The 11,709-nt window shown below is 41.4% G+C and overlaps 1 protein-coding gene across 3 annotated transcripts in view; it reads left to right on the plus strand.

Annotated features, from left to right (window-relative positions):
* PSEN2 (presenilin 2) overlaps nt 1–7,862 on the plus strand; it is a 41,679-nt gene extending 33,817 nt beyond the window's left edge. Inside the window, exons 6-11 of one of the 3 annotated variants that reach the window (XM_074222829.1) lie at nt 200–420; nt 1,087–1,185; nt 2,835–2,912; nt 4,083–4,202; nt 5,529–5,647; nt 6,946–7,861. In XM_074222829.1, coding sequence (XP_074078930.1) covers nt 200–420; nt 1,087–1,185; nt 2,835–2,912; nt 4,083–4,202; nt 5,529–5,647; nt 6,946–7,101 — 793 coding nt within the window. In that variant the 3' untranslated portion in view covers nt 7,102–7,861. Of the gene's footprint in view, nt 1–199; nt 421–1,086; nt 1,186–2,834; nt 2,913–4,082; nt 4,208–5,528; nt 5,648–6,945 lie in introns of those variants that run through there. The other 2 variants (XM_074222830.1, XM_074222831.1) reach the window with 2 other exon arrangements.
* Nucleotides 7,863–11,709: the final 3,847 nt, after the last annotated feature.

An 11,709-nucleotide genomic window follows, 5' to 3' on the forward strand; every position in this document is an offset into this window, starting at 1 on the left:
ACAGGGCTACATAATGAATAAGCATCTGAGGCAGGATTTGAACCCATTATGCCCTTTGGAAGGCAGAGGGTGTTCAACTAGGTCAAGGTCTAATTAGTGGAAAGTGACTGTGGAGTCAGTGGTTTGTTTTTGTTTTGTTTTGTTTTGTTTTCCCAGATTTCCCCCTTATTTCCCCTCATCTGCTGCTCTTGCTTTTCAGGGAAGTGCTCAAGACTTACAATGTGGCAATGGATTATCCAACTCTTTTCTTGGTCATCTGGAATTTTGGGGCAGTGGGAATGATCTGTATCCACTGGAAGGGCCCCCTGGTGCTGCAGCAGGCCTATCTCATCATGATCAGCGCCCTCATGGCCTTGGTCTTCATCAAGTACCTTCCAGAATGGTCAGCCTGGGTCATCCTGGGAGCCATCTCTGTGTATGGTAGGACAGCTGTGGGCAGGGTGGCCTGATGTAGGGTCAACCTTTACTCACTAGAATATAAGCTCCTGGAGAGCAGTGACTGACACTTGTGTCCTTGGGACTTAATGTGACATCTGGTACATGAGGTGCTAAATGAATACTTCTTGACCAAGTAATTCCAATTAGTCTTTGAATTCTCTTCCTCCAAAAAATGTAAGTTCCTGGAGAACAGGGACTGTTTCATTTTTGTCTGCAAGAGAGGCACTGCATTCGTAGTGCTTGGCACACTGAGGGCATTTCATATATGCATGTTGAATTGAATTTATTAGAACAAAAAAAGGGGGATTCTTCACTAGAAAATGACCTTCCTCTAAAAAGAGAGTCACTTAATACTTCATTTATCTTTTCTTAAAATTGACTTTCAGGTCTGCTTTAGATTCCAACATATTGCTTGTTCTCAGGCACACCATAGATTAGGGTAGAAACTTGATTGGCAACAGATAAATTCTTAGTAAAGGTTGAAATCCAAGGACAACTGAGGAAACCAGTGCTCTTAATTCTTCTCCTAGGTCAGGGGTGAGGGAAGCCCAGGGGACAATTTTAAAGAGTATGAGTTAAACAAGTTTCTGAGATCTGCTTGAGAACAATCATTGCTTTTCCCTGACAAAGATGTCTTGGTTTTTACAGATCTTGTGGCTGTGCTCTGTCCTAAGGGGCCCTTGAGGATGCTTGTAGAAACTGCTCAGGAAAGAAATGAACCTATATTTCCTGCACTCATCTATTCATGTAAGTCCTCCCTACCTCAGCCCCTGCTGAGTATGGTTATCTCTCCATACTCTTTCCCATTTGGTTTTCCCAGTGCAACCACAATTTCTTGACTCTTTCCTTTCAAAATTATGATAAAGCATGGGGAGGGGGAGGGAAGAGAGGAAAGTTTGTCCCTAATCTTTCTGTGAATTGGCTTTTTTTTTTATTATTGAATACTGTTAAAAAGCATGCTATTCCACTGGAATTGTACAGTTCTATAGTTAGAAGCCATCAGAGAGGCCCTCTAGTCTGTAGACTAACCTCCCAGTGCAGTTCCTTCTGTATCTGTGATAGAAGGACCTCTGGTTTGTGCTCCCAGGAATGGAGAATCAAGGAGATTCAATCCCCAGGGAGGGGGATTTAAGGTCCAGGAAGTACCTTCCAATGTTGGCTGTCTCTTGTGGTAAGGGAGTCCTTTCCCTAGGTTAAGTTGAAATCTGCCACCAAGTAACTTCCATGTGCTGATCCTGTAGAGAAAAAGGCCAGTTTGGCTTTTGCATGACACCTCCCTACACAGTGACTTACAGGAGCAAATTATCTGAGACCTAGAGCAGAAGGAACCATACAGTAGGGTGACTTAGTGACATATGCAAGGTCACAGAGACAGTAAATATCAGGGGTCAGTATTTAAATCAGGTTCTGTGGCTCCAAAACCAGTGTACTACTTTTTTTTTTTTTTTTTTTTTTTTTTTTTAGTTTTTGCAAGGCAATGGGGTTAAAGTGGCTTGCCCAAGGCCACAGCCACACAGCTAGGTAATTATTAAATGTCTGAGGCTGGATTTGAACTCAAGTACTCCTGACTCCAAGGCCAGTGCTCTATCCACTGCGCCACCTAGCTGCCCCCACCAGTGTACTTTCCATGATAACTTTGTGGCCAGATCAGCTCTCTTCTCTGGGCCTCAGTCCCCTCTTCTGTCATATGAGGGATTAGAGGAGAAAGAAGACCCATATGAGATCACATATAGCTCTAAACACTTTGAGTCTATCAGTCTGTGAACCTTGAAGGAGAATTGGCAGGCCAGAGTCCAGGCAGTTACTTAACCACATTCTAGAGGAGATCTGTTCGACCTTTGGGGAATTCTAAGGATTTCAGTGATGCAGTAGTGATGTAATGGAATACGTTTTGTGCTAGAAAATACTGACAGACAGCAAGAATACAAAAAAACTGGAAACAAAAAGATGATACAAATTGGGCCTAACAAATTGGGGTCATAGATGTGAACTAGAATTATTTAAAAAAAGAAAGCTTTGTAATTCCAAAAATAGGGAAGAGATCAGAGAGGGGGCTCAGAACCAATGCAGTGTTATTTTTAAGGTTTATATCATTGATTCAATCAAATAAAATAATAATGTCAGGATCATCACTCCCATTTCACATATGAGGAAACTGATACCCCACAAAGTGAGGAATTTGAGCCTCCAAGTAGTACAACCCAGGCTGCCACCTCTGCTCCTGATTCTCCATGCTCAAAGCTTTTACTATTTGGCCACCTCCCTCACATATTAATAAAGACAGGGCACTCTACCCCAAGATAATTCTTTAAGTACAGGAGGAATACAGAAGTATAGTTTGCTGACTGTTTGTGCAACCCTAGTGACCATGGTCTGGTCCTGTCTTCTTCTTGCAGCTGCCATGGTGTGGACTGTAGGCATGGCCAAGGTGGACACTCCAACAAAGGGAGCCCTCCCCAAGGACCAGGAGCAAGGTCAGTGGCTCTGAAGCAGGACCTTCCTCTCCCCAGGCCCAGGGTATGGTGTCCCCCCACCACTATAGGAGGCTGGCCTCCTTCTGGGTGACAGAGACTAAGAGTACAAGGCTGATAATAAGATTCTGTATGCACACTGCCTTGTGAGAAGTGCTGGAGATTCAAGAAAGCAGGACTTAATTCCTCTTCTCAAGAAGATTACATTCTAAGGGGAAAGCCAAACAGAGGGGAGTGGAATGTCTGAGTGTGGGAGGGGTGAGTGCAGTGAGCAGTATGGGGGTCCATGGTCACCAAGCCAAGGTACTCAGGGCAGCCAGCATGGCTGTGGACAGACTCCAGAGGGAGCAGGAAGCTAAGTGGATAAGGGCATTTGTGACCATGCTCTTGGCCATTGTTATTTATCAATACAGGATAAGCAGTAGGGGTCAGTGGTTTCTGACACAAGTGGCTGTGGGACCCTGAGTGAGTTACTGAACCTCTTAATGCTCTAGGCAGCTCTCTCAAGACAATAAGTTGCAGAAAAGGTGCCAGTCTATAGTGGCACCTTATCTGGAAGTACCTAATACCAATGAAATCAATGGTCCAGACCCAGGCCCATTCCCTGATATGGTCTCAGTACTTCCAGTTCCATACCTGTCCCTTTTCCCCTGCTGAAGCATGAACATTAGTCTTTAAGCACAGGAGGAATTTTCAGAGAGGATTTCAAATGAGGAGAGGTATCATTCTAGGACCTGATAACTCCCTAGAAATTACCCAGATATGTATCAGAAAATGGAGTGTCCTTCATGCATAAAGCTGTTTTCTTCTTTTACAGATCAGGTTGGGGTGGTTTTTTTGTCTTCCCTCCATTGCTAGGTCCATGGACCCCCTCCAGGAATCCCTCCTTGATTTCCTTTTTAGTTATTAACAGAATTTTCTTTGAATCAAGGAGAAGTAACTGATCAGGGTAGTGGGAGGACAGGAGGATAGGAAAGGACATGACATGGGGAAGTGTTGGTCTTGAGGAAAGGGACCAAGCTCCAATCCACCATGAGCCCTTTTCTGATGGTTTCCTTCTTCCTAGCTGTTGAATCTTCCTCCTCAATGAAAAATTCTTCTGACTGCTTCTAATGCCCTCTCGATCTTTTTTTTTTTGATACCCCTAATGCTCTCCTCTGTCTGGGAACACAGATGAAGACTCAAGCAACACTTCTGGGGATCACTCTTACTCTGAAACCTATGACTCTCCAAGGTGCACCCCACTCCATGTGCCTTCCTATGCAGTGGAGGAGCTGGAGGAAGAGGAGGAAAGTAAGGTGGATTAGTTTTCTCTAGCTAAGTAGGGACTTTGCTTCCCTTGAGAGAGTGTCCCTTACACCTTTATAGTGATCTCCTTCCAAGGGAAAAAAAACAGATTAGAATTGTCTGTTCTGTCAAACTCCTGGGAGCCCAACTACAGGCCATTGGTTTCTAGTGGACAGTCAAGCTCCCTGGGGGGAAAGGATTGTTTCTTTTTGTCTTTGTTTTCTCATTGCCTAGCATAGTCCCTGGCACATTCAAAGGTGCTCAATAATTAATTAATGAATTGAATTGCCTATTAGTCTTATGAAAAATCACAATAGAGATTGATCTGTGGAATACAACATAAAGAAAACAAGGGAAATGCTGAGACTAAAGTGATTGGGAGACAGGGGCTGGTGGTTGATAATGAGTGCAATCTTGCTGACAAATCTAAAAATACTTTAAAAGTAAGCATTATCAAATCAAATCATCCTTAATAGTTTTTTAAAGCAGACCATGGGACCATAGATTTAGAGCTGGAAGGAATCTTGTCCATCAGTCCAGTTTTCTTAGTTTGCACCTGAGGAAACTAAGGCATGGAGAATTTTAATGATCTGTTCATTGTCACATAGGGAGGAGGTGGCAAGCTGATATTTGAACCCAGGGCTTGTAGCTTCAAATCCAACATAGCATGTGATCCTACAGTTGAAGCTTTTTATGTACTTGTAATAGAATTACAGTTCCTGAAAATATTATTAAATTCAAACTACTTTTAATGTAAGCTGACTTACAAAGAGCTGACCCACTTGAGTGTGGGTAGTTCTTCACCTGGAAACTCCCTATGCCAGTAAAATCACCAATCCAATGCCAGGCCCAATTCATTTGGACCCAGAACAAGACCTCTTTCTGTGCCTGATCCAGCTAACACTGTTTCCCTGTTTCCCATCCCACAAAGACCTAATCAGTTTTTTTTTCCAGGCAGTGAGATTTCCTGACTTTTTGTTTCTCTTCCTACTACCACTGACCATCAGTATTTCCAAAGATTTTGGAAGGGTTGGGGAAATGTAAGGCCATTGTCCATTTCAGAGCTTTTGCTTACAAGTGATTCAGTGTTTGGTGAAGGAGGGCAGTGACGCATTTGGTGGACCACAGTGAGCTTTTAGGTTCTCTGAGAATCTCAGATAGCAGATGTTTTCTATGTTCCTGAACATGGAGAGAACTAGCTTTCCATAAGTATGGAGATAAGTCAGCCCTCAGTACACTGAGTCAGTCTCTTCCATCATCCTTTATCAGTGACCTTCCTTGAGTAGTGGCCATAAGACTTACATGGCTTGGTTTTTGTCTTTGTCCAAACAGGAGGAGTGAAGCTTGGCCTGGGAGATTTCATTTTCTACAGTGTTCTTGTGGGCAAGGCAGCAGCCACGGCAAGTGGGGACTGGAACACAACACTAGCCTGCTTTGTTGCCATTCTTATTGTAAGTGGTAAGACAGGTGATAGTGGTAAAAGGAATAAATTTGGTTCATATGGCCCCTTCCAGCCATTATCCTTAACCTAGCCATAAGGTAGCTTATCTGTCTGATCCTATCCTATAAAATAATTAGTAGCATTTTTGTAGAAGAAGAAACTGAGGTACAGTGATCATGAGTCACACAGTGTTATGCAGTGAGTAAAGGTTAAAGATAGGTCTTAAGTTGTGGTCACAGAATTTGAGAGGTGGAAAGGATTTCAGTGGCCCTCAAGTCTGACCCACATGGACAGGGAATCCCTCCCAGAATATACCCAGTGAGACTGTCCAATGGGCCTGCAGACTTTGAAGGAGGGAGATCAGCTAGTTTTTTGACTTCCAACTTCAGTGCCTTGTCCACAGCAGGTATCTAACAAATGTCTGGGATGGGTTGAATGGCCCCTTTCCCATTCAGAAGCAGTTATGAGTCGTCTTCTTGCATGATACCATACCAGATGTGCTGCAGAAAGCATCCCAAAAACACCCGCAGCAGCCTTGCGGTCCTTGATCTCAGACAGTTCTTGAGGAGATCTTAAGAACTGAAAACGATTGGTGCTGAGCCCAGAGACTTCCTTAGAGTGACCTGCAGCTCTTCTCTTGCTGTGCGGATCACAGTTTTCAAGCTGCTGACAATCCCATTTGCCTTTTGCAGCTAGATATGGTGTCCTTTTGGGTCTGCTGATATTATTTCATCACATTTTGGGGGAGTCCTATGGTAAAAGCAGATAGAGGACTGGAGCTGGAGTCAAGTAGTTTAAGTCCATCCTCACTCACCTACTGGCTGTGTGACCCTAAGTTCTCTAACCTCTTTCTGCCTCAGTTTCCTCATCTATAAAAGGAAGATAATGAAAGCACTTACCTTCCCCCCCCCCACCCAGAGTTGTCATGAGGAGACAGTGAGATCATATCTGTAAAGTCCTTTGCAGTTCTTACAATGCCCTCTAAATGCTATCTAGAAAGACTACTAGACAGGAGAGTCCAGAAGCCCACACCCACACTCTTCCCCTAAGATATTAGGGTACAATAATATTTGCACACTTGACCCACAGGGTTAGTAGTGAGGATTGAGGGAGTCTGGGGATAGGGATGTGTCTCTGAAGGGGCCAAGCACCCTGAAAGACTTTGAAGGACAAGTTTCCCCATGGGTGGAAGTATTCTCTGAAGTGAAAGACTGGCTCTTTCCAGGCGTTTGCACTCACTCAACACACAGACACACATCACAGTCTCCCCTCACCCCTCCCCAGCCTCACCTTCTCTCCTTCCCACAGGGGCTGTGTTTGACACTCTTGCTGCTGGCAGTGTTCAAGAAGGCTTTGCCTGCCCTGCCCATCTCCATCACCTTCGGTCTCATCTTCTACTTCTCCACTGACAACCTTGTGAGGCCTTTCATGGACACCCTGGCATCTCACCAGTTGTACATTTAGAGCAGAGCTTAGCTGCTATTATCTGGAAACTAGGAAATTCCAACTCTATGGAATCGTATAGTTTTACACATTAGTGCCATATATTTTTTAAAACTTTTTTTTAAAGATGACAAAAAAATGTATTATGGATTTACTTCATGAGATTGAACATTAGTGCAGTGGAGTAAAGCAAGGCCCAGAATTTGGGTTCAAGTTCTGGCTCCATCACTAACTACCTATGTGACCTTGATTCTCAGTTTCCTCATCTGTAAACTGAGGAAGTTGGTCTAAGAATCTCTAAGGTCCTTCTGGTTCTCAATGATGGTAGGTGTCTATAATTCTAATTTCAATCATTCACCCTTTCAGATCCTGCACTCCAACAAGTGGTCACAAAATGTGACTCTGGGTCAAAGGGGATGGAGCTAGGCAGCCTCTTATACTTGAGGGCCTGAAATTCATGGAAGATTGTGGCATATTGGCAGCCATAGAATGCTTTCAGGGAAGTAGATCAAGGGCCTGGTTCTGCCCTCTAATATCAAGAAACTCAATTTTTTTCAGGAAGGAATGTTCACAATGTTTTATCAGTGATGTAATTTTTATTACCTTTTAGAAAGGAAGTTCAGTTCTTGTTACATTTCAGGTGAATAACTACTGGGAAGTGGCTCATTGGCCATTGTGACTTAATTACTAATAAACTTCCTTAGATTGACTCGGTTGGATTGCTCTTTGCCTTATTGAAAATTGTGACCCTTCTCTAGAGTAACAGAATGAAGAGCGAGTTGGCTCCAGAGCCAAGACGAGCCAAGAAGACCTGACTTCAGATCTCTATGTCTGGGAGGTCCTGAGCAAGGCAAATCATTTCTCAGTACTCAGAACAGGTGCCAGCTTACACTGGCAGCAGGAGTACCCTCAACCAGTTCAGATGGTACCTCATGATAATTATGTAGTTAAATCTTAGAATGTCATCCGAAAGGTTAAGTCATTTATGCCCATACAGTTTAGTCAATGTCAGAGGCAGAGTTTGAAGCCAGGCCTTTCTGATTCCAGGTCAAGTATTAGCCATGTGAGTTCTTTAATGAGAATCCAAATCTGAGTTTTTTTCATTGGTGTAAGGAACTCCAGATAGGAAAACTATCCCCACCAATATAGATATTAACTTGTCTGTAATCTGCAGTATCAGAGAGTATAAGTATAGGTATAAATGAAAGTTTTAAAATGTTAGGTTCTTCTACATAAAAGCTTTCAGTTATGTAGAGCTCATTCCCTTTCAAGTAGTCTGTCCCCTTATTGAATATCTCTAATTTTTCTAAATTTCTTTTTTATATTAATCTGAAGTTGCTTTTGTTAGCATTATTTATGTTCTTTGGTTCTGGTTGTGTTTTCTGGAACCACACAGAACTAGTCTACTCCCTTTTCTATGAGACAGCCCTTCAAATATTTGAAAACTACTACCATGTGCTAGCCTTGTCTGTGGCCATTTCCAATCTTTTGCCATGATTCAAGACTATCATCATGCCCCCCCCCCCCAAGGGCAGACTATGAGATCCTGAAATTCAGGGAAAAGTTCAGGGCTGGAAATGCAGCTTTGAGTCATACAATTATAATTCACAATTTGAAGTGAAGCAGTGAAAAAAAATCCTCTAAGAAAAAAGTATAGGGAAAAGAGCTGAGAGCTACTGACAAGGGCCAGTGAAAGGAACACTAACTTTGAAGTCCAAGGACCCAAGTCACTTGTTACCTGTCTTGACTTTGGGCAAGCTACTCCTTTCTGCACCTCAGTTCCCTCATCAGCAAAATAAATGAAGAGTAGACTCTGGGACCCTTTCTTGTCCTGAATCTATGCTCTTCATTATTGACTATTATTGAGATCTCATAACACCACCTAAGAGCTGAAAACAAACATTGGGACATAATCCCAGGTGTGGTCCTTTTTTAAAATGCTCATTTTAAAAACATAGCAAGACTGATGACAAAAAAATTCATCATGATGACAGTTTGAGAACTGGAGCCAATTCCCCTCTTCTCCAAATTCTGCAGAGTAATGATTACTGGTCATGGGAACTCTAGAGAAATCTTCTCTTTAGGGCTAAATCACCATAGTTCTAAGGACTATAAGGTAGATAGAATTTTCCTTTTTTTTTTAAGAACCAGACTTTGACCTTGGAAAGACAAATCTTAGAAAAAGTCACCTTCCCTATGAAATAATGCAAATGTATCCAGAAGTATCAAGGTCAAAGGATGTAAGCATTTTTTTTGTAAACAAAAAGAAAACTAGTTTTAACCCAGAGATGACACAAATATTTTGATTAGTTAATTTATGATGAAAGGAATAAAGACCTTTTTTACATTTAAAAGAAGTTTCCAAGGGGCAGCTAGGTGGCGTAGTGGATAAAGCACTGGCCCTGGAGTCAGGAGTACCTGGGTTCAAATCTGGTCTCAGACACTTAATAATTACCTAGCTGTGTCATTTAACCCCGTTTGCCTTACAAAAAAACCTTTAAAAAAAAGTCTCCTTTTCTCTAAACTGTCTGAGACCGAAGTAAAGTCTTGGTGAGCTGCTTTCTAGGTGAGAGTTTAAGTCAAGCAGTGTTGAAAATCAGTCTTTTTTTGTAAATCTTGCATTGGTAATAAAAGCAGCAACATTTTTACCTGAACTGTCTGTAGAGTAATGATAGAATTAAACCAGTAGACAGAGAGCTTAAGGAAGTGAATTCAGCAGGTGTCAACCATGTTTTTCAGAAGCTTGACCATGAATAACAAGAGATAAAATCGTAGTTCATGTAATTGAATTTTTCTCAGAAGGAGAAACTATATTATCTTGTTCTTCTGAACTTTCAAAATTCACAAAGTTGTAGTCTAGCCCTTTATCACCTGGATTTATTCATTTAAAGCATGAAAGAATGAAATACAATGTAATCAAAAAGCCAAAAGTGCTGTGTGTTCAAGATTGCGTTTTGGTCTGAGTAAGGAAATGCAGGCTCAAGTACTCTCTGCCCTCCCAGAAGATTACACAGCTTGTTTTCCCTTCCTTGTCTCAGAAAAGAGATGGTTTTAGCTGCTTAGTGATTTTTGTATAAATACCTCAGCATTCAATTTTAACTATTCAGCAGACAGGAAGAAGTCACAGAATAATTTTATCTTCTAAACTAGGGAACAGGATCCCTCTAGTTATACAACATCACACTATAGTAAGCAGACCCACCAGCTCCCACCTTCAAGACCCTAATGTGCATGTTCCCAGGAATAGGACTTCATTATCCAGTATTTCATGACATCAGTGAATATCCTGTTTGCAAAAAGTAATTAATGTTAATTGCTTACCAATGATATTGAAAAATATCAGTAAGGCAAATTATAATGGGCCATTGGCTATAGATATTGAGAACACATTGGATTAGGAGATCAAACATAGCTTTAGAATGGTACCCTCGGGGTACCTCTGAGTCCCTGAGGGAAAGGTGTTTGTCAGCCCTGCTCTGATGACCCTACCTTCTGGTGCCCATATGGGTTGGTAAATCCAGAGCCCATAATTGCTCTGAAGACCATATTGAAGATGGTGGTCTGCCTTCCTGAAATTAATGGGGGGGGGGGAAATAGAAATAAATAGAGAATAGCTCTTCTCTTAAACCATGTTATAAAACACTAATCACTGAAAGAATTTAGTACTGGATAAAAAAATGGAAAAGTAAGTCAATGGAATAGATAAGAATCAGAAACAATTAAAATCAATGGTGTATTGTTCAGTAACATTCATTAACTAGTAAGACTGTCTTCCTTTTGCCCAAGAAAATATGGGGGAAACTAAAACCATGTAGTAAAAAAAAGTGGGAGGCTAGACCACGGTCTTTCACTTCAATGCAGCACAATTTTCAGTCCTCAGGTCTCTATATTCTTTCCCTTGAAGGACTTAGTCACTGCTAACAATTTGAAAGGCATTTCCCTCCGTAGGGCTCAGTGTTCTCCTCTATAAAATGAGGGTTGGATTAGATGATCTCTGAAATCTCTTCCAAGCTCTAATTTGTACTCTAATAATTTGCAAATAGATTTATTAGCCATCATGTCATTTTTTTAAAAATACAGAAAAGTGGAAGGAGGTTCCTCATGGTTCTGACCAGGAGGAGAATTCTTTACCAAAGAATAGAGAAGATGATAAAATAAAAATAGACAAATTTAATTATATGACTTTGAAAAGTTTTTGTGTGAACAAAACCAACACAGATAAGATAAAGAAGCTAGTTGTGGAAAAGGCTCTGCATCAAAAATCTCAGATAAAGGTCTGCTAACCAAGCTCTATAGGGAAATAATACAAATGTAAAAGACCAAGCACTATTTCCCCTAATAGATAAGAGGTCAAAGAATATGAATGGGTTAATTCACATTGCAAACTATAAATCATATGAAAAATTGCTGCAACTCATTTCACCCTCCTGAGCCTCAGTTTTTTCCATGTAAAATGAGTAGGTTGGATTAGATTATCTCTAAATCAATTTCCAACTCTAAATCTACAATCCTATGACTTATAAATGACTGGCTGAATCTAGTCCGTCACCAACGAGATCATATGCTCCCAAGTGAAAGGTATCATTTTGTTGCTACAGTGGAAGTATGGCATTATCAGGTATGGCAAGA

The sequence above is a fragment of the Macrotis lagotis genome, chromosome 2 (genome assembly GCF_037893015.1).
Source record: "Macrotis lagotis isolate mMagLag1 chromosome 2, bilby.v1.9.chrom.fasta, whole genome shotgun sequence".
NCBI classification, from domain to species: Eukaryota; Metazoa; Chordata; class Mammalia; order Peramelemorphia; family Peramelidae; genus Macrotis; species Macrotis lagotis.